The sequence below is a fragment of the Carlito syrichta genome, unplaced genomic scaffold (assembly GCF_000164805.1).
Source record: "Carlito syrichta isolate Samal-C Ts95f unplaced genomic scaffold, Tarsius_syrichta-2.0.1 Scaffold315407, whole genome shotgun sequence".
NCBI lineage: Eukaryota > Metazoa > Chordata > Mammalia > Primates > Tarsiidae > Carlito > Carlito syrichta.
The window spans coordinates 1510911-1534434 of record NW_007259503.1 but is presented as its reverse complement, the minus strand read 5'-3'; the positions used below and the strand labels follow the sequence as shown (position 1 = coordinate 1534434).

The window sequence follows — 23524 nt, the reverse complement described above, 5'->3', positions numbered from 1 at the left end:
CACTGGGATAAAAATAAATGTCAAAACCAACAACATTTCCCCAAAGCCCACAAAGACATGGACACTAAACAGCATGATGCTGAACAACGACAGGGTCAACACTGAAATCAAAGAAGAAATCAAAAGATTCCTGGAAACAAATGAAAATGAAGAAACTTACCAAAACCTCTGGGATGCTATGAAATCAGTTTTACGAGGGAAATTTATCTCTCTATGAGCACACATCAAGAAAATGGAAAGATCACAAGAGGAGAGCCTAACAAATAACCTAAGGGAGCTAGAAAAAGAAGACCACCAAAACCCCAACTTTAGCAGAAGAATCCAAATTACAAAAATAAGAGCCCAAATACAGGACATAGAAAACAAAAATACCACAGAAAACATCAACAAAACAAAAAGCTGGCTCTTTGAAAGAATTAACAAGATTGATGGGTCCCTAGACAGAATGACCAAGAAAAAGAGAGAAAAAGCCCAAATAAACACAATCAGAAATACAAAAGACCAAATCAAAACTGACCCCGAAGAAATACAGGATTATCAGAGATTACTATGTACACCTATAAGGAAATTTGATAACCTAGATGAAATGGAGGACTTTCTGACATCACACAACCTCCCCATGTTAAAACAAGAAGATACTGAGACACTAATAGACCAATAACAACCCAGGAAATTGACTCTGTCATACGAAAACTACCTACCAAAAAAAGCCCTGAACCGGATGGCTTTCCGGTTTCTACAAAACGTACAAGGAAGAGCTGATACCAATCCTATTGAAAGTATTCCAGGCCATTGAGAAAGATGGAATTCTCCCCAAATCACTTTATGAAGCTAACATTACATTGATACCCAAACTGGGTAAAGATCCAACAAAGAAAGAGAACTACAGACCAATATCCCTTATGAACATTGATGCAAAAATCCTCAACAAGATTCTAGCAAATTGGATCCAAAACACATCTCAAAAATCATCCACCATGACCAAGTAGGCTTCATTCCCAGGATGTAGGGCTGGTTCAACATTTGCAAGACTATAAATGTCATTAAATATATCAACAGATGTAAAAACAAGAACCACATGATTATCTCATTAGATGCACAAGAAGCTTTTGATAAAATCCAGTATCCCTGCTTGATAAAAACCCTTAAACACCTGGGTATAGAAGGAACATACCTCAAAATAGCAGGTGCCATCTATGATAAACCCACAGTTAACATATTGCTAAATGGATAGAAACTAGAAACACTTTCCCTGAAAACTGGAACAAGACAAGGCTGCCCACTCTCACCCCTCTTTTTCAATATTGTGTTGGAAGTCCTAGCACAGGCAATTAGACAAAAGAAGGAAATCAGGAGTATCCAAACAGAAAAAGAGAAAGTCAAGTTATCCCTCTTTGCTGATGATATGATCCTATACCTTGAAAATTCAAGAGAATCTGTCAAAAACCTGCTTATACTGATAAAAGACTTTGGCAAAGTCTCAGGGTACATAATAAATGTGCAAAAGACAGCTGCATTCCTATACACCTACAACAAGAGGCAGAGACCCAAATAAAAAGCACAGTCCCATTCACAATAACCACCAAATAATCAAATATCTCGGCATCTTCTTAACCAGAGAAGTGAAAGACCTTTACGATGAGAATTACAAAACACTGCTCAAAGAAATCCAAGAAGACATAAACAAATGGAAAAATATCCCATACTCATGGATAGGAAGAAGTAACATTGTTAAGATGTCCATCCTACCAAAGGCAATCTACAGATTCAATGCAATATCCATTAAGTTACCAACATCATCCTTCTCAGACCTGGAAATGACAATACAGAAATTCATATGGAAACATAAATAACCACAAATAGCCAAAACAATCCTTAGCAAAAGAAACAAAGCAGGAAGCATCACACTTCCAGATTTCAAACTTTACTATAAGGCTACAGTAATCAAAACAGCCTGGTATTGGTACAAGAACAGGCATATAGACCAATGGAACAGGATAGAAATTCCAGAAGCAAAGCCTCAATTCCTCAACCAACTCATCTTTGACAAAGTCTCCAACAACAACCACTGGGGACAGGAGAATCTATTCAGTAAATGATGCTGGGAAAACTGGCTTTGACCACATGCAGAAGATTGAAACAGGACCCCATCTATCACCATACACAAAAATTAACTCTAAATGGATCAAAGACCTAAACGTAAAATCTCAATCTATAAGAATCTTAGAAAGCGCAGGAAATACTCTTATGGAAATTGGAACTGGAAATCCATTCCTATTCTGAACCCTAAAGGCCAATACCTTAAGAAATAAAATAGACAAGTGAGACCTCATCAAATTAACGAGCTTCTGCAAAGCAAAAGAAACCATCAAGAGATCAGGGAGAGTCCACAGAAAGGGAAAAAATATTTGCCAACTGTATATCTGACAAAGGCCTAACATCTAGGATCTACAAGGAACTCAAACACGCCAAAGGGAAAAAAAAAGCCCCTTTAAAAAGTGGACAAAAGACATGAATACACTTCTCAAAAGATATACAGGCAGCAAACAGACACATGAAAAAGTGCTCAGCCTCACTCATCATCAGAGAAATGCAAATCAAAACCACATTGAGATACCACCTAACCCCTGTAAGAATGGCCATCATTAATAAACAACAACAGGTGTCGACAAGGATGTGAAGAAAAAGGAACGCTTCTACATTGCTGGTAGGAATGCAGACTAGTACAACCTCTTTGGAAGACATTGTGGCGATTTCTGAAAGAACTAGAAATTGACCTTCCATATGACCCAGTGATCCCCCTATTGGGAATATACCCGAAGGAACTCGAATTATTCTATAAAAAGGATACCTGCACATGTATGTTTGTTGCAGCTCTATTCACAATAGCAAAAACACGGGACTAACCGTGTTGCCCATCGAAGCTGGACTAGATTAAAAAATGTGGTACATATACACAATGGAAAAATATACAGCCATAAAGAAGGATAAATATATGGATTTGCAGTCGATTATATTCAGTGATTTATCACAGAAACATAGAACTGAGTTCCATATGTTCTCACTCATTAGCTGACTTTGAACAATTACAATGCTATAAGAAAGTGATTGGCAGTAGTGGGAAACTGTCGGGGGTGGGGGTGGGATTGGGAGTTGAGGGAAACTGCTAGGGGAGGGAGGGGCACACCTCATCAACAAGGGTACCTGCATGATCAGTGTTTACAAACCTAATCCTGAAATGTACCCCATATCTTTATAATAAAAATTTAAAAAAAAAGAAAAAGTTGAATTGCTTGGTATGTGCTGTATCTTGAGGTCTGCAGTTGTGATTATCTGCCATTTCAACATAAGTGAATCCAGTGTAAAGACCATTGTAGAGAAAGAAAAGAAAACTTGTGAAGTTATCACCGCAGCTATGCCAGCAGCAGGAAAAACTTGCATTTCTGACAAATGCCTTATTTTGTATAGAAAATACAGCTTTTATGTGGGTGCAGGATTGCTATAAGATGTACCTGTAGACTCTAAAATGATCTGCGATAAAGAGAATTATATAACAACTTAAAGCAAATGGAAGGTGAATTATCTAAAGCTGGAGAATTTAATGACAGTAAAGGATGGTTTTAAAATTCTAGAAAAAGATTTGGCTTTAAAAAATGTCAAGATAACAGGAGAAGCAGGTACTGTGAACCAAAAGACAGCAGATGAGTTCCTAGATGCCATTAAGAAAATCACTGATCACTCAGCTTGTGCGTAGATGAAGAACACAACTTAGTAGGACAATGTGAACTGCAGGACACTGATCATCAGCATTTTGAATGCACTTGCAACACCTGGTTCCTTCTTGGCGACAGTTGTCTGAGCATCACTTGGATAAAAAAGAAAATCACCGAGAAGGACATTTGCCTGAACATGTTTTGAATAAAGACAAAAGTGCCCTATTATGGAAAAAAAAAATGCCACCAAAGACATTTCCATTTATTAGTAAGGAGGAGAAGTGAATGCCAGGATATAAGGCAGGAAAGGATAGGCTAACTCTATTGTTTTGTGCAAATGCAGTTAGATTTATGAATAGGACCCCCAAGTTGCTAACCTCCATGTCTTGGAGAAAAAAGATAAATATCAGCTGCTAGTTTTTGGTTGTAAACAAGAAGGCCTGAATGAGAACCCTTTTTTCTAAATTGGTTCCATCGATGCTTTGTCCCTGAAGTTAGAAAGTGCCTTGCCTGTAAGGAGCTGGCTTTTAAAGTTCTTCTGATATTAGACAATGCCTCTGGCTGCCCAGAACTCATAAGTTCAATACCAAAGGCACTGATGGTCTACTTGCCCCAAACACAATGTGTCTAATCAGCCTCTAGATCAGGGGTCATAAGAACTGTTAAGGTTTACTGCACGTGGTACTTTACGGAAAGAATTGTCAACAATATGGAAGAGAACCCCAAGAGAGAAAATACCATGAAAGTCTGGAAAGATTATACCATTGAAGATGCCATCATCGTTATAGAAAAACCCATGAAAGCCATCAAGGCTGAAATAATAAATTCCTACTGAAGAAAACTGTCCAGAGGTTGTGCATGACTTCATAAGATTTACAACAGTGCCAATCAAGACAAGAAAGAGATTGTAGATATGGCAAAAAAGGTTAGGGGGTGAAGGGTTGCAAGATATGGATCTTGGAGAAATTCAAGAGCTAATAGACACCACACCAAAGAAATTAACTGAAGACAACTGAACGGGAATGAGTGCATCTGAACCAGTGCCAGAATGATGAGGAAAACGACACAGAAGCAGCAGTGCCAGAAAACAAACTACATTAGACTGTCTGGCAGAGTTCTGATTATTTAAGACTCCTTTTGACTTCCTTTAGGACATAGACCCTTCTATGATACAAGCACTGAAACTAAAGCAAATGGTGGAAGGAGGACTGGTACTATATAAAAACATTTCTAGAAAAATGAAAAAAGCAAAAATATCAGAAATTACATTGTATTTGTTAAGTTATAGTTTGCCTGCCTCTCTTTCTACCTCCTCTATCTCTTCTGTCTCTGCCGCCCCCAAGATAGTAAGACCAAGCTCTCTTCTTTCTCCTCCTTTTCAGGCTATATAATGCAAAGACAATGATGACACAGACCTTTATAATGATCCATTACTTAATAGTAAATATATTTTGTCCTTATGGTTTTCTTAATAACATTTTCTATTCTCTAGCTTACTTTATTGAAAGCATACAGTTCATAATGCATATCACATACAAAACATATGTCAATCGACTGTTTGTACTATGAATAAGGCTTCCTAGTCAACAACAGGCTATCAGTAGTTAAGTTTTTGGTGAGTCAAAGGTTACATGCTAATTTTCAACTGCATGGGGTTGGACCCCAACCCCTGTATTATTTAAGGGTCAACTATAGTTGACCACTCCCCTCTTTTAACTTGTTTCTGCCATACTTAATTACAAATTTAATTTCAACAAATAGACTATAAATAATTGAAATGTGTGTATTCAGTCAAATAAGTGAGTTATCCTTATCTGGGTTTATTTTAAATACAGTATCTTAAGTTAAATATTCAGCATTAACTTTTTTTCCTGATATATACCCAAAGATTTATTAAAATGTTATAAATAGTCATTTGTTATGCCAAAAAGCAACAATAAATATAAAAACTTTCTACTCAAAACAGCCAGAATATACATCTAAAAAACATTTCTTAAACATTCAAGCTTTTTTAAAGTTTTTATAAAACTAATTAATTCATTCAATTTTAACAACCACTAGCTGATCACCATAATCAACCAATATTTTAAATTAACTCTTTTCTGAGACTGAAAAAATATACTTACCTGACTGGACATTACTGCCTAGGAATATAAATATCTGAAAATTCTTCCCTTTATTTCACAGTTCTTCCCTTTATTTCACAGTTCTTCCCTTTATTTCATAGAAATAAGTATTTTTAAAAAACCATAAAAAAATAAACCAAAGGAAATTTCATACTATTAACGGCTTCAGAGTCAAGTTCACCTAAACACATCAGCTGTATAATATACTATATTCTATTTATATATTTTATATTCCTACTTCGTAAACTTCCTTCAGTCTTCTTTAAAATATGGAACCAAAAATAACCAGAATTATCCTTCGGAGGGCAGGCTCTTTGTAGTACACTTGGAATTTGTTCCTCTGGCTTAAACAGTCAACCAAAGATTTTATCTGGAAGTTTTGAGAGGGTTCCGTCATGATTTGCAGAAGAAACATCCAGAGTTGTGGCAAACAGGTGACTGATTCTTTCACAATGACAACATACCTGCCTACACCATGCTGAGTGTCCAGCAGTTTTTGACCAAAATTGGTATGACTCCTGTGCCCCACCCTCCCTATTCACCTGATCTCACCTCCAGTGACTTTATTCTGGGTTTTCTTGAGTCCCTCTTTATAGATTCTTATATTGAATACTTATAGATAGCAAGCACGTTTACATAAAATGAATACTAATTTAGACTTTGCAACTGAACATTTAAACTGCTTCCGATTGTAACATTTGGTCCAAATTAATAATTCTTTGAGATGTTTTTCATTTGTGTACATTCTAAACTCTTTAAACACTGGATAATGGTTTACAGATAAATAAGCAGGAGAAATAACAGGCTATTACACTGAACTCTATACTGAATCATAACAAAGAAACAGCATCAAAACCAGACTAGGGTTTAATTCTTAGCACTATCAGAAGAAAAAGCAAAGAATGGAGCTAAAAGCAAAAGCATTTCCTTCTTAATACCTGTTAAGTATTCAAGTTCTTGAGACAGTCTCTCGTTGGTTCTAACTAAGTCTCTTTTCTCAGCTTCCAATTCTTCCTTTGTTCTTGTAAATTGGCTCTGTCATATGAAGGAGTAAGTAATCAATTAAAGTTGAGCAATATAGGAAATTGAATACAGAATTGTCACTTTAGCTGACATTAGATGAAGTTTAAAAGTGTCTGGTTTTCTTTCTCTAACTTATTGCATCAAAAGCTTAAAAATACTCATTTTTCTATTCATATTTTGGATAGTTAAAACATTCTTACTAGGCAAAATTTTTTTCCCACATCCCTTTTTATCACATGGAAATATCCTAATTACTTGGAATATCACTGCATTTATACCTTAGTTCAAATTATTTCTCAAGAAAGATTCCTAGAAATAGAGTTACTTAAAACCTTTAATATATTTTGTTAAATTGATTTACACCAAGACAATAGCAATTTATATGCTTTTGAGTTATAAATACCAATCCCAAGCTACTTATGCCAGAACCAATTATTCTAAGAAAGACAGCAGTTGATGCTAACATGGGAAAGTGAAAAAGAATTACCTTATTGTTGTTTTACCTGCATTTTTCTGATTACACGTGAAGAAATGTTTCATGTTGCCATTGGCCATTTTATAGCTCCCTCTCTGATTTTTTAAAAAAATTTCCTTTGCCTATTTCTCCCTTGAATGATTTCCTTATAATTTGAAAGTATTCAGGTATTAAGGCTATAAATAGTCATATTTTTACTAAAAAATTACTTCCAAATTATTTATTGGCATTTCATTTTTATGTACAGAATTTTAAATTTCTATGGGATTGAGTTGATAATTTTTCCAATTGTTAAGTTCTTACACTGTTTTCTAATGATTGGAAATCTTTTTAAAAATAAAAGCTATTGTATATTTAAGGTTTACAACATGATGTTATGGGCTACATACAGGTAGGAAGACAGTTACTATTGTGAAGCAAATTAACATACCTACTACCTCACAGTTATTTATTTTTTGTTTGGACAAAAGCAGCTGAAATCTACTTATATAAAATTCCAAATACAATTTTACTGACTATAGTCCTCATGTTGTACAGTATATTTCTAAATTTGTTCATCTTCCATAGTACTTGATACTTTGTATCCTTTGACTTAGAGCACCCTACTCTTCTTTGCATGGTTTTATTCTCTGGATAGTTGATTATTTGTAGATTATACATATAAATGAGATCATGCAGTATTTTTCTCTCTGTGTCTGGCTTATTTACTAAGCATAACGTCCTCCAGGTTCCTTCATGTTGCAGTGCATGGCAGGATCTCCTCCTTTTTTAAGGCTAAATAACATTCCATTTTGCATACATCCATATACATGTTCTTTAATTATTCATCCATCAATGGACACTTAAGCTGTTTCTGTACCTTGATTATTTTGAGTAATGCTGCAATGAAAGTGGAGTGCAGGTATCTTTATGAGGTGGTGAGTTCATCTCCTTTGGGTATATACCCAGAAGAGGGATTGTTGGGTCATATGGTAGCTTTATTTTTAATTTCTTTAGGACTCTCCACCCTGTTTCCCATAATGGTTGCACCAATCTACATTCTCAACAAATGTGTACAAGGATTCTCTTTTCTCTACACCCTCACCAACATTTATCTCTTGTCTTTTGGGTAACAGCCAAATTAAAGGGTCAGAGTTGATATCTCATAGTTATTTTAATTTGCATTTTCCTTATCATTAGTGATACTGCACACCTTTCCATATATCTGTTGGCCATTTTTACATCTTCTCTGGAGAAATGTCTCCTCAGGTTTTTTGCCCATTTTAATAGGTAAATGAGGCCCAAGAAAACAGAATTATCTTTTGGAGGGTAGGCCCCTTGTAGTACAGGCTTCCCCTGCTAGGTACGTGTTCTAGGAACACATCAGCATCAGTGTACCAACTAGCATTGTCAGCTTCAACAGGTTTGCCAATTTCATGATGGGTGTTTTATAAGCGCACCTTCTCGCACCTGTCCACACCACACTGAGTTTTCAGCAGTTTTTTTTGTTGTTGTTTTGTTGTTTTTTTGAGTTGGAGTCTCACTCTGTCGCCCAGGCTGGAGTACAGTGGCCACTCCCGGCCACCGCAGCCTCAACCTGCTGGGCTCTGGCGATCCTTCCACCTCAGCCTTCCGAGTAGCCGGAATTACAGGCGCGCACTACCACACCCGGCTAATTTTTTGATTTTATTGTAGAGATGAGGTCTCACCTTCTCAGGCGGGTCTCGAACCCGCGGGCTCAGGCAATCCACTCACCTCAGCCTCCCAAAGGCGTGGGATTACAGGCTGAGTCACCGAGCCCGGCTAGCAGTTTTTGATTAAAAACTGCATGATCCCTGTGCCCCACCCTCCCTATTCACCGATCTTGCCCCCAGTGACCTTTCTTTTGTTTCAGTGGATGAAAAGTCCTCAAAGGGAAACGTGTTGCCATGGAAGAAGTGAAACTAAAAAAGGCAGAAACCAAAAAGCACTAAGTGGCATCAAAATTGACGGATTAAAAAAATGTGGTACAAATATAAGATGAAATATAATGCAGCCATATAGAAGGACAAAATTATAGACTTTGCAGCAACTTGGATAGATTTAGAGTCTATCATACTCAGTGATCTATCACAAAAACAAAAAAACTTAATACCACATGTTCTCACTTATAAGTGGACCCGGAACATTTATCATAATACTACATGAAGGGATTGGCAGTAGCAGGTGATATTGGGGGCAAAGTAGGGGCACATAACATCAGTAAAGGATCCCAAACCAGGCAAAGTGAGGACCAACAGGAGATGCAAACTTCTCCTGTACAATGACCCACTTATGTACCTAATTCTGAATTGTACTCTCATATCTTTAAAATGATTTTTAAAAAATTGATGAGTTCAAAAACTGTTTTGAGCAGTGAAAAAAGCATCTTGATAGGTGTATTACATTAAATGGTGAGTACTTTGAGGGTGATTGAAGTTTAAACATGTAAGAAAAAGTACACAATTTTATATACATAAATTCCAGGGTTTTTTTTTGGGGGGGGGTCTCCTCATATTTGTTTTTCTGCTATTGAGTTGCAAGAGTTCTTTTAAAATTTTGGATAGTAATCCCTTATTGGGTATGTGGCTTGCAAATATTTTCCCCTGTGTGCTACCTTTTCATTTTCTCATTGTTTCCTTTTCTGTGCAGAAGCTTTTTAATTTGATATGGTCCCATTTATTTACTTTTGCAGCATGAGCTGTTGATGTGATATCCAAAAAATCCTCAATAACACCAATATCAAGAACCTCTCCTCCTATGTTCTCCTCTCTGAGCTTTTACGGTTTCAGATCTTACATTTATACATGTTGATCTTTGTATACGAATGTAAGTAAGATAAAGGCCCAATTGCACTACTTTGTGTGTAGAAATCCAGTTTCCGAGCACCATTTATTGAGGAGACTATCCTTTTCCCACTGTGTCCTCTTATTGAAATAGTTGACTGTAAATGTTTTGTTGTGTCTGGGTTCTCTATTCTATTCTACTCATCTAGATTTTTGTTTTTATGCCAGTATCATACTGTTTGGATAGTTTTGTAATATAGTTTTGCTCTTTTTCTTGAGTTGAAGTCTCACTCTGCCACCTGGGCTGGAGTGTAGCCTTGACCTGCTTAGCTCAGACAATCCTTCTACTTCAGCCTTCCTGTAGCTGGAACCACAGGTGTGCGCCATGCCTGGCTAATTTTTTGAGTTATTGTAGAGATGTGGTCTTGCCAAGTTGACCAGGCTTGTCTCAAACCCCTAGGCTCAGAAAATTCTCTCACCTCAGCTTCCCAAAGCACTGGGATTTGTAATATAATTTTAAATCATGAATGTGATGCCTCTAACTTTGCCTTTCTTTCTCAGGACTGCTTTGGCTATTTGGGGTTTTCTGTTGATTCCATAGGGATTTTAGAATTTCTTTTCCCATTTCTGTGAAGAATGCCATTTAAATTTGGATAAGATTGGGTGGGATCTGTCTACTGTTTTAAATATTATGGACTATTACCATGTTTTCCCCCTATCACCTTTAGTTCTACATTAACAAGTTTACATCCATCTCATTTGGATTTAAAAGTTAGAATGTGTTAATAAAACATTAATTTGAAAAACCTTGCCATCAAGAAATATACTATATCGCTGTTTAAAAAGGTATATTTTTATAGTTTTCAGAAGAGTATTTGAGTTCTTTAGTACTGAGTTTTTCTTTATATAAATACATCTCTTATAAAGCGATTTCTAGTTTGTTATGGGGCTTTTTTGTCCTTTTCAGATTCTGGAAGCAGAATTTCTTTTTCTTTCTTTCACAGATTTGAAGAAATTATAGTTTATACCCCAAATCAAATACAAAATTGAAAAAAGCAATGTAAAGAGTGCAAGGTTCTAGCTGGTTAAATAATCACTGGATATGCCTACTCTATTAAACTAATTGGTCAGTAATGCTTGTGATCATATTTCTCTGTTATTTGCATCACTGCCCTAAGGAAGTGATTACGAATGTGAATTCACCAGAATCCCCAGCTGCATCACAACACTTGCAGTAAAGCCTGGACTACAGTAAGTATTCAGTACATAATTTCTATTGAGTAAAGAAATGCCCAATCTATCAATAAAACAGAGATCCAGTTAAGAAATTTGTATAGATATATTTTTGTTGATAGCTTCTCCTGATAGGATATCTGTTTCATCTTTCCATTGAGTAATAACTAATAAACGCAATCAGACTAGAAAAGTTCCTCATGTATGTTTATAATGATCTTTACTCATAGAAATAACTTTTACCTGAATGGCAACATTGCGATCCTGAGCAATTTCAAGTTCTTTGCTTTTCTCAGTTAGTGCCTTCAGTTGACTATCTGAATAAAAGGAATTTTATGAACATACAAATATTAGCTTAAAACTTGTAATAAATGTTTTTATCCAACTGCCACCCTTACACATTTTTAAAATGAGGAAACTAAAGCCCAGAAAGACTGAATTGTACATCATATTCCAAATTAATAAATACATTCCAAATTTGCTGTATTTCTGACCCTAAAAAATTTAAGTATGCTATTCTTTTTCCAAATCAAGTATGTAGTAATTCTAGCCAACCTTTATAGAAAAATAATATGCAATTAGTAATTATTTAATTTTTCCATGACATCTTCTGAATCAACATATATCATAAAGAACAGTAGGTTGTATTCCAAAATAAGAAAATTGAGTTAAAAAGACAGGATCAAAAGAGAAAATAGCGTTTAAACTACATTAAATATATATAGCCAGTCACAATAATCGATATTTAAATTCCAATCTTGTTTATCACTCTAAAGAGAGCCTTTAACATGGAAAAAAAAAGTTATGTTGATACACAGTTATCAATTCTTCAGTCTCCACTCAAAATGGGCTACCTTCCCTTAAACAGTTTCTCTTCCAAACACATGCTTATAGAAAGAATATACTTTGTAGAACTTTATTCCATTAAAACACATCTATATTATGTGCTGGTAACTTAATGAGCAAACAGATTATTAATTCTCTTAACATCTATTTAAACAAGACAATTTAAAGGAAAATATCCTGCCAAATCCGTCTAGATTTTTTGTTTTAATGCTATTTACTGCTTTCCAGACTTATTGATCCAAAACACACAAAAAAATACAAACATTAATTGTATACCCCAGGAAGGAATTTGATATTTGTCTAGATTTATTCAATTTTCTTCTCTCCCAGATGTCATAAAAGAAGTTCCAATTACAGACATTTTCCTAAAATTCTTTAGCACCACTACTGAACAGACTTTTTACAATGCCAAGGCAAAACTATGTAGATGATAAACCAGATCTACCTATCTATGCTCTAACACACAGGTATATGTACCATCAAACATATACATCATGTCTTAAAAATGAGATATACTAAAAGTAGCTGAAAAAAGTTATAACCCAAACGAACAGTTGATGAGTATGGACCAGGGAAGTTTCAATGTTAACCATTCCTTTGATTATGAAATTCCTGTGTTCCTCCATCAATCAAATTGAGCTATATTTAGTGTCAATTAATTTGTCCCTTACTCAATAAAGATCTGATGTTTGCTTTCTTAAATCATAAGCAAAGCACACAACATATCAGAAATGTCAGGATCTTTAACACGATCTTAGGTACTATCTAAGATTTAATGATGTAAGAAGCAAAAAAGAAAATTAGCTAGTCATCTTTCATAGGAACTATGAGAAACATCCTAAGATTCATAGTATTTATAAACATTAAAACAAAATAAAGAGTTAAAACATCAACAGAATGAAATCAATAGGCTTTAATTCTTCAACATAAAAACAAATCACTCTGCTTCTTCAGTTGCATAATGCTTTATTCAGTCTTTTAAAAATATCTCATTTGATATGCAAAGCTGTGTAGGAAGATGGATATGGGAGTCAAGTCATTTTATAAGGAACAACTAGATACTGTTATGATTTACATGTGGCAAAACCACTTTTAACAGCAAAGTCAGAATTAGAATCCAGGTCTCTAGACTATTATGGTCTGTGTTCCCACAAGGGACCCCCAATCCCACAGCTGCACAGCAGGAGGTGAGTGGCAGATGAGCAAGTGAAGTTTTGTATTTACAGCTGTTCCCCATTGCTGGCATTAGCGCCTGAGCGCTCCCTCCAGTCAGATCAGTGGTGAAATTAGATTCTCATAGAAGCGCCGACCCTATTGTGAACTGTGCATATAAGGGATCTAGGTTGCACACTCCTTATGAGAATTTAATGCTTGATGATCTAACGTGGAGCTGGGGTGGTGATACTAGAATCGTTCCCCATCAATCCCAGATGAAACCATCTAGTTGCAGGAAAACAAGCTCAGGCCTCCTACTGATTCTGCACTATGGCGAGTTGTATAATTTATTACATTATCTACTACAATGTAATAATAGAAATAAAGTGCATAATAATTTCAATGTGCTTGAATCATCCCGAAATCATCCCCTTCCCAGTACCAGTCCATGAGAAAATTGTCTTCCATGAAACTGGCCCCTAATGTGAAAAGATTGGGGGCCACTGCTACAAAGTCTTTACCACCAACTGAAAAATCAATTTATCAGCATAAACAAAAACAATGATATTTAATCAGTATTTTCATATATAATAAGTAAATGTTTCCAAGGTATACAAAGCAATGTTTGAAGATTTCAATATTCCAATAATTCCTTTAAAGATAAATTAAATTACTTACTAAGTTTCTCTAGCTCAAGCCGTAAGCTTTGACACTCTCGGGTTTCATTTACAAGTCTCTCCTGACTGTGGGATAGCCTCTTCTCTATCTCAAAGTACTGTTGTTCTACAGAAGACAAGCAAAAATAATAAAATCAAACATACATGTATACACATTATCAATACTGCTATTTAATTCTTATAACCTTGATTTAAAATTTAAAATATGGCATTGGAATTCCACTCCAAGTAAAAGAATCTAAGTAAAGACAAACAGATTGAGCACTGAAAAGAACTTATAACATTTCCAAATGATTCATATGCCAAAAGAAAATAAGGCCTAAAGGGGGTTTTACAAATGACCTTCAAGGCAAGCAATGTCTTATTTATCTTAGTATTTGCCCCAGACATCAGTAAGCTGATAAGAATAAAGCAGACTTTTAAAAATGTATTTATTAAACGGAGAAAAAGTTGTTTAGGTTAAAAACTGCTTTGCAAGCCGGGCTCGGTGGCTCAGCCTGTAATCCCGCGCCTTTGGGAGGCTGAGGTGAGTGGATTGCCTGAGCCCACGGGTTCGAGACCCGCCTGGGCAGCGAGACCTCATCTCTACAATAAATCAAAAAATCAGCCGGGCGTGGTAGCGCATGCCTGTAATTCCGGCTACTCGGAAGGCTGAGGAAGAAGGATCGCCAAAGCCCAGCAGGTCGAGGCTGCGGTGGCCGGGAGCGGCCACTGCACTCCAGTCTGGGAGACAGACAGAGTGAGACTCCAACTCAAAGTAAAACAAAACAAAACAAAAAAAACTGCTTTGCTTTTAAAAGTTCTGTTTTAAGATAGTCGAGGTATTACCTAAAAGTATAAAATTACTAAATTTATGTAAAAATAAATGTGCAAACTTCCCAAGAAAAGAGACCGAGTATTTTGTTCAGCACAGTATCAGGCATATGTAAGGCACTCAAAAATATTGTGTAAATTAATAAAGAGAATGCAGTGTACGATATTAGCTCTGGGAGTCTAAGAACTGTCTAATTTTCAAGAACAAAAAAGTACATATTCATTCAGAATTTCCATTCAAATGGTAAACCAAAACACACAACAGTAACTTTGTATTTTAAATGGTAATTACTATAGCTTTTTTTCAAGGATGTTCAAGCCAATGTTGTCGATAACTTTCTTATGTGAAGGGCTACTTTAGGTGTCTGTAAGGTCTTAAAACGTTTTCTATCCAACTCCAACTTTTCCAGAGAAATCGATTAAACGTATTTACTGCACGTTCACTGTGTTTCCAGCGCTGACTTATTCACCTAATGCTCATTTCTGTGAACATCCATTTCGTTATGGGACCACGGGGCGATGCACACACTAAGAACTAGTGCACGAAGTGGTAAATTATGGGAAGGCCTATGAATGCAGGTGACTACAGATCGGTGAAAACGACTGTCTTTTATTTAAAGTGAAACAGATAAGGTACTCTAGGCTTAGAGAGAAGGCTCGCAAGTCTATGCGTTGGAAAAAGTTAAGCGTCCCTGTATGAGACCACCCTAATTACAAAAAGAACGTGGATTCAGATTTTAAAAACGGGCGGAGGGGGAGGTTGGGGGGCTTCTTCTCATCAAACGGCGAGGAGTAGAAAAAAGAAGGCCCAGGACGCCTAAAGAGCTCGGGAAGTGATGCTAACAGCGTCGTAGCCTTCTGCGAGCTCGCAACGGGGACGATCAGACACAGATGCGGAATTCGCTTCAGAACCAACCAAGGGAGGGAAGGGCGCCTCACTTACCGCTCTCCACCTTAAATTTCTCGTGCCGCCCCTTCAGGCCATCGATCTCGGATTGCTGATCCGCAAGGAACTTTTCAAGTTTGTTCTGGACGGACTTAGGCAGCTTGTTCAGCTCCGTGCGCTCCAGGACTTGCTGCAACACCGCCGCCATGTCAGTCGGGCCGGGGGCCGCGGAGGCAGCAGCCGACGGAGAAGAAGCGGGCAAAAAAGGCGAAGACCAGGAAGACCCAGAAGCCTGAGCCGCCCCCTCTGCCGCCTCGCTCGGCGGCTCGCGCGCGCCTGCCCGGCGGAGACTCCCGCGGCGGGACCCTGGGAAATCGAGTCCTGTCTTACCAGCAGCACCAAACGCACCACAGCGCCCGCGCCCAAAGCGCGCGCGCAGGCGTCGGGAGCTGTGCACCCTGGGAATCCGAGTTCAGAGGTTGCCTGACCTTTTTGGGCAACCCCCAACTTCCGGCTTCCGGCTCCACCCATTTCAGGCCTCGCAGCCCTCTGGGAATCGTAGTGTTTTCTCATTCCCTTCTGTGAGCCCCATCCCGCACCGCCCATTCAGCTTCCTCCTTTCTCCCCGCCCCCCGGCTGCCGTGCGACCACTAGCCGCGCGGTGGCGCCACATAAGTCCTAGTCAATTCACATCCCTCCTGAAAAGCGGATACCTTACCGTCAAAGCCCCGGGATGCCATGGGTCGTCCTCTCTGTCGGCTTCTGGACACTGAACCACTAGAGGGCATCGGTCCCGGCAGGGCCGACGGCGGCGCCGGGCTACCGCCACGCTCTCAATGGCGCCCGGAAGGGGGCGGGGTGGCGACCGCAGTCGCTTTGGCTGAGGCTCTGCGGTGAAGGAAGGGGGGGTAGCGTGCGTCATCAGTCTGCGCCACCTGACCCCCGAGACCCTGAGTTTGGAGTGGGAAGTGAGGTGTGGGAAGTCGGTCGCTTTCTGATGAATTCATTGGCTATGGAATTGGGACCGGAGGAGGCTGCTGCTTAGTTCCCAAACCCCGAACTCCGGCGAACAGACAGATTCGTCTGCCACGAGTGCACATTCTGAAAACAGGTGCGTCAGCCTAAAGATGCGATACGTGTGTGTGTGTGTGTGTGTGTGTGTGTGAGACAGAGCTCCCTTTTCAAGGTAGGAAGGACAGAGTGTAAACATATGGACGGACAGTCAAGTCACTTCGAGAATTTACCTATGTGAACCGGCGTATCTAGATGTCTTTGGAGGGAGGTTACAGGAATTTAAGTGGCCAGGTTCGTTTTTCAGGAAACGGATTTAAAGAAACCAGGAGGATTTTGAGTGTAGCCTATGTTTTAAGGCTTCATTGCAGGAAATGTTACCTACATTATGTTAATGTTTTAAAAATTGAAAACTTGTAACTAAGGTTTTTAAACGCATTCTTAAAAACACTTCTCACCCTCCACCATAACAGAACTACTTGTTTGTTTCCAGATCTTAATTTTGTAACTTCTGAACCCATTCTCTGGGCTTTAGAGTAATGCAAAACTATCTTGTAACTGGCAGTTTACTTTGCACCCCAGCATATCTGTAGTAGCTGTAACTTTATAGTGCTGAATAATATTCATATACGTATTTTTTTTGAGTTGGAGTCTCACTCTGTCGCCCAGGCTGTAGTGCAGTGGCACACTCACGGCCACCGCAGCCTAGACCTGCTGGGCTCCGGCGATCCCTTCTGCCCCAGCCTTCCAAGTAGCCTCCAAAAGTGCTGGGATTATAGGCTGAGCCACCGCGCTTGACCAATATTCATATCTCTTACAGAGCTCAAATTACTATTGTCCAAATTGCAGTATTCAAAATGCTGCAACTGTGTTCCCACAGTCTGTGTTAATATCTCTTTGTAACTTTTTTGAATATCATCTCGTTACATTTTCATCTTCTGCACTGAATGTGAACTCCTTGATAACATCATTCATTATTGCCTAGGTCTTTAGTTTGGTAACTTTGGTTTTAAGTCAGAATTCAAATAAAAAAAGCACAAACCAATAGGAGGAGTGAATGTACTTGTTTCCACCCACGAACTGGAGGGGGAGCATAGTAGTAAAGATTTAACTGAAGGACTCGTTATGATCCTCATTATGAGCATAGTATTAAGAACATGGATTCGGCCGGGCTCGGTGGCTCAGCCTGTAATCCCAGCACTTTGGGGGACCGAGGAGAGTGGATTGCCTGAATCCGCGGGTTCGAGACACACCGGGCAACTTGGCGAGACCTCGTCTCTACAATAAATCACGAAAATTAGCCGGGCGTGGTATCGCCTGCCTATAGTTCCGGCTACTTGGAAGGCTGAGGCAGGAGGATCGCTGGAGCCAAGCAGGTCAAGGCTGCGGTGGCCGGAAGCGTGCCACTGCACTCCAGTCTGGGCGACAGAGTGAGACCAACTCAAAGCAAGCAAGCAAACAAACAAACAAACAAACAAAAACATGGATTCTAGAGTCTGACTGCCTGAGTCTAAATCCTACCTTTGCCACTTACCAGGTTTGTCACTTGGGCACGTTATTAAAACTCTTCTTGTTACAATTTCCTCATCTATCATGAAGATTGTAATAATAATACATATGTAATTGTTTTTTGTGAATATTGAATGTTACATGTAAAGTACTTAGGATAATGCCTTGTATGAAACGGAAGCTATATAAGTGCTATTATTGCATTGCTAGTTACCTATTTCTATAACTCTTACTGTATTATGTGTTGTTCAAGGGCAGATATCAAGTGTTTGTTAGTCATCTTTGTATTCTCCCACATGGCACAATTTCTAGCAAATAGAAGTTTTTCAGTATAGGCTTATTGAGTAAATGAATGTACTTCTTTCTACCTCCCAGTGAACTATTCATAAATTCACCTTTTCTATTTTAGAAATGAGAACATTGAACTTTGCAGTAGATTATCAAAGACAATACAACTAAAGAGTAGATCTAAAATAAGAAACTGCTTATTTTAACTGCTTTTGTGTGTTAACTGCTTTTTGTGTCCCATCTCTTATCCCAGGCATGAGAAATAGGTTTGATCTCTCATGTCAACTCTAGTTATTTCCTGCAGTACTGTTGAGAAGAATTCTGAAGCTACTTTTGAACTTTGCAAGAAACAGTACCCTATTTTATAAGCAGTTGTTGCAAGGCATGGGATAGTATCAGGATAGTACCACTTCTCTACCATACTACCCCATGATAAAAACATCACAAATTATATTTTACCTAAAAATACGGTATTTTTTTTCTTGTTGTTTAGGAGGTTGAATTAGTTCTCAGTAATGGGGAGAACCTACATTGTAGAAGAGACTGTTGGCCAATATCTTTCAAACATCAGTCTCCAAGGAAAGACTTTTGTCTCTGGCCTTTTAATAGGACAGGTATGTATCTTTTACTCTGCATTTATTGATAAAATAAATTACCTGTTTATTTAAAGTTAAAAGATGCTATTTAACAATAAACTCAAGGCTGGAGGATAGGATGGGATATAGAAAAAGTAAATTTAAAGTGGATTTTTGAGGAAATGTGGAAAAGTAGAACAAACCAGCCTGGGTTTGCTTAAGTCAGGACACATTCCCTTTTGACCATGTGAAAGTAATTTATAATGCTGGGCATGGTGGCTCATGCTTATAATCCCAGCACTTTGAGAGGATTACTTGAGTCTAGGAGTTTTGAGAACAGCCTGCCAATATATCAAGACCTCATCTCTACAAAAAATTAAAAAAATTAGCCAGGCATGGTGGCGAGAGCCTGTAGTTGCAGCTATTCAGGAGGCTGAGGTGGAAGGATTGCCTGAGACCAGGAGGACGAGGCTGTGGTAAGCTGTGATCATACCACTGCACTCCAGCCTGGCTAACAGAGCAAGACCATGACTAAAAAAAAAAAAAAAAAAAGGTAATTTATAATGTAGATACTCCAGAATTAGAATTTTTATTGACCAGATTATTCACATTTTGTTATCTTTCTAGGTGTTTTGTATTCCCTTCTAAACTTTATTAATTCCTGATTGTCCAATTATTTACAAATGGAGCTTTTATTCCCGTTTTAGTTTGTCTTATCTCAGACTTGTAGCAAATAAAACTCTTACTGTGGCAGTTTTCCTTTCTGAATATCTTATCCTGATGCCTTAGAATCTTTAAATTGCATAATCAACTTTTCTTATTCTGATTCTATCCATAGCTACTTTCTTTTGTAATTTGATGCTTCAAGTTACCTATTTATAAAGAATGTACTGCCCAGAGGACTTGTATTCAGATCCCTTCATAGCGTACCAGTTTTCCACATCATTCTGAGTGACTTTAGCTAATGTCAGTCTAGTCCTGAGAAACAAGTTTATTTAAGAATTTTTATAAACCAGATTTCTTAGTGTGCAAGACAGAAGACAAATTTACAAATTTACCAGGTAGTACCACTCTATGAAGCCTCTTATTGAACAGCCAGACCACTTCTTTTAGCAATGAGGTGAACTTCTTTTTGATTCTGGCTATTTACCATCTAATGTGGAGTTCTTTCTGTTAGAAACTTTTTATCCAAGGTTTTTTCCCTTCTCTTTACTTAAAAATCATGGGAAAGAAAGTCTTAGAGAAAGATGTAATCAGTAGAAAGAAAAGTGCAGGGAGAAAGCCCTCTTCCAAACTTGTCTTTCTGGATTTATAGACTGTTTCTAGAGCTCAACAAAACCACCAACTTAGAAATGTATCTCTCACAGTTTAGAACCTTCTTCCATCTGTTTTCATACTGCCTTTTAATTCCTTTCAATTTTCTACATGCTTTTTCTTCTTCTTTATCCTAGTACATCACTGTTTTTCTTTTGCTCAAGCTTGCCTGCTTCCTCTTCTCAGAGTGTTTCTTTTTCTTTTCAAAGTTATACATTTTTTGAAAAAAGTGGAGCCTTCTTAACTGGGACCTATCTTCCTTTCCTGTGTACATTTGAATATACTTTATGAAAATAACTTCTGTAGGAATGATTACTCTTCCTTTATTTTCTACCCCAAAATGATGCTAAGGATGGGAGCCTCAAGTCATGGATGAGGATGATACCATATTTACTTGCATTATCAACCGTATCACTCATTTTTTTGTTTTGTAGGAAACTTTATCACTTTTTTTCCTTTGAGTCGGGGTCTCAGTCTATCTCTTAGACTGAAATGCAGTGGCACGATAGTGGCTCACTGTAGCCTCCACCTCCTGGGCTCAGGTGATCCTTCTACCTAAGCCTCCTGAGTAGATGGGACTACAGGTGTGCGCCACCACATCCATCCACTTTATCACTTTTATCACTCTTTTTATTTTAGTGGAAACTTTCACTCTAGTGAAACTAGTGACTTTCACTCTGGAAAAACTGAACTAGTAAATGCTCCTTACATTTAACTTTAGGTCTCCCATCTTTGGTTACCACTTAACTGCTATTAAGGCTGAAGAACATAAAATCTGGTATCATTTCAAATGATGTGTCCTAAATCCCCTTTGTTATTCTGTAGACATGTGTGTGCAAATTTCTCACTATCATCATTTTAATTAAAGTAATGTATACAAGGTCATTTGTTGCTTAATTTTACTGAGATTTTATGTTTGCTGAGCAACCAATCTACTCAAATTATTTAGAAAATACATGTAATAGCTAGAAATTTGACTAAACATATTACCTTTTAGTTAATGCAGTTTATTCACTCATCTAGTAAACCAATTTTAAGGACCACTTTGTAATTCTCATTTCTTCAAATAAATAAAAAGCTGACATTAATACATAAAAAGGCAAACAATATGTGAGGGAAATGTTGTAAGCCTGTCCTTGAAAATGAGTTTCCCTGCAAAGTCTATTAAAATATGGGTTACAAATATTACTCAGTTTTTACATGTGATAAGAGCTAAGATATCTGATTACTCGATCAGATATCACTCTAATAAGTTTTTATAATTTATTTTTGAAGTGTACTTCACAAAAGGATTATGTAATTCTTGCCACTAGAACACCACCCAAAGAGGAACACAGTGAAAACCTCAAACATCCTAAAGCTAAGTTGGATAACTTGGATGAAGAATGGGCCACAGAACATGCCAACCAGGTCATCTTAATTATCTATTTATATAGTTAAATTTGTGTTTATTTGACTAACAACAACAACAAAAACATTGTGTTACTAGACTAAGATTTTTAGAGTACTCATTATATGTTGATTTGCTTATGTCTAAGTTTTAAAAAGCATTTTCTTACTTGAAGTGAAGTAACTCAATCAAGATTGCATAACTAGCATAGTAGTAGAATTGGGATTTGAACCCAGAAACTACCTGACAGCCCTTGCTCTTAAATGTATGTCTTTTCATTGTTAATCTTTGTTCATTGTGTTAGTTTATGAAAATTTTAATCCTGTCTCCTGTTTCTGGTCATTTAGCTAATTTTCTATTTTTCTTTACTTTAAAATAACACTAGTCAGCCAGACTCGGTGACTCAGCCTGTAATCCCGCGCCTTGGGAGGCTGAGGTGAGTGGATTGCCTGAGCCCGCAGGTTCGAGACCCGCCTGGGCAACTTGGTGAGACCTCACCTCCACAATAAATCAAAAAATTAGCTGGGGTGTGGTAGCACACGCCTGTAATTCCAGCTACTTGGAAGGCTGAGACGGAAGGATCGCCGGAGCCCAGCAGGTCAAGGCTGCGGTGGCCGGGAGCGGCCACTTCACTCCAGTCTGGGTGACAGAGTGAGACTCCAATTCAAAAAAAAAAAATAATAACACTAGTCATACTATAGTTGATTGTCAGATTGTTTTCAGGGCTTAATGCTAGGTAGTGAGGAATTAAAAAATGATTAAATTACTTTTTAAATATCCTTAGAGAATTTATATTTTGGTTAAAGAGAAAGACTTTAACCAAGAGAAAAATCCAAGACCAACTACAAGAGAAATAAAAGAAGAAAAGTGCTATAGAAATATAGAGGAGGAAGTAATTAAATAATTACCAACAGTTGGATTCAAAGCAATTACACAGAAGGCTCTGAACCTGAAGGGTGAATTTATATAGTAAATTAGATTAACCTTTGTATCTTTAGAATGAAATGACTGATTTTATGTGTTTTTGAAAAGATACACAGATTCCCCATGCTAAATATGAAAACTTTATTTGTGTTACTATGGTAAACAGAATTTGTGAAATCACAAGGAACCATCAGCAGACATAATACGAACATAGAGAATAGAGTATGGTATCTAATTTTCTAAGATTAAACTATGTATTAAGTAAACAAAAGATAGCCAGAGCACTCTAATCTGAGTATAGATGGTAGAAAAAAAATTGATGTGGCGTTAAATACTAGCCATAGTCATGTGACGAAAAATATAGATATTATGGGGGACACACTGATAATGTGTATCAAAAACCTTAAAAATATACATTACTTCTTATCCCAATTTTTCTCCTCAAGGGATTTGTTCTAATTAAATAATCCTATGAACACAAAAAGACTTACTAAGACTAATCAGTATTATTTTACTTATCAGCATTATTTTAAAGGAAGAAAAAATTGGATATAACATAAATGCCCAATGTAAGTAGATGAACTTAAACATTTGAGATAAACCTATACTATTGAAAACAATGGATTTTTGAGTCAGACTTTCTGTGTTCAAATCCCAGGATATAGTATGCTGCTAAATATAGGGATACAAAGGTAGTTAAGAATTACTTCTTTTTTTTTTTTTTTTTTTTTGAGTTGGAATCTCACTCTGTCGCCCAGACTGGAGTGCAGTGGGCGCTTCCGG

The 23524-nt window shown here is 37.5% G+C and overlaps 2 protein-coding genes across 4 annotated transcripts in view; one reads left to right on the top strand and one right to left on the bottom strand.

The window, feature by feature from the left end:
• Window positions 1-16639, bottom strand: part of TPR (translocated promoter region, nuclear basket protein) — a 68569-nt gene extending 51930 nt beyond the window's left edge. For both annotated transcript variants that reach the window (XM_021706307.1, XM_021706308.1), the window contains exons 1-5: window positions 16449-16639; window positions 15788-16096; window positions 14033-14137; window positions 11597-11670; window positions 6778-6874 (exon numbers count right to left, since the gene is read on the bottom strand). In XM_021706307.1, coding sequence (XP_021561982.1) covers window positions 6778-6874; window positions 11597-11670; window positions 14033-14137; window positions 15788-16096; window positions 16449-16518 — 655 coding nt within the window. In that variant the 5' untranslated portion in view covers window positions 16519-16639. The remainder of the gene's footprint in view (window positions 1-6777; window positions 6875-11596; window positions 11671-14032; window positions 14138-15787; window positions 16097-16448) is intronic.
• Window positions 16640-16646: 7 nt separating this feature from the next.
• The window catches only part of CUNH1orf27 (chromosome unknown C1orf27 homolog), a 32258-nt gene continuing 25380 nt past the window's right edge, over window positions 16647-23524 (top strand). For both annotated transcript variants that reach the window (XM_008072780.2, XM_021706306.1), the window contains exons 1-3: window positions 16647-16841; window positions 19032-19152; window positions 21703-21837. In XM_008072780.2, coding sequence (XP_008070971.1) covers window positions 19054-19152; window positions 21703-21837 — 234 coding nt within the window. In that variant the 5' untranslated portion in view covers window positions 16647-16841; window positions 19032-19053. The remainder of the gene's footprint in view (window positions 16842-19031; window positions 19153-21702; window positions 21838-23524) is intronic.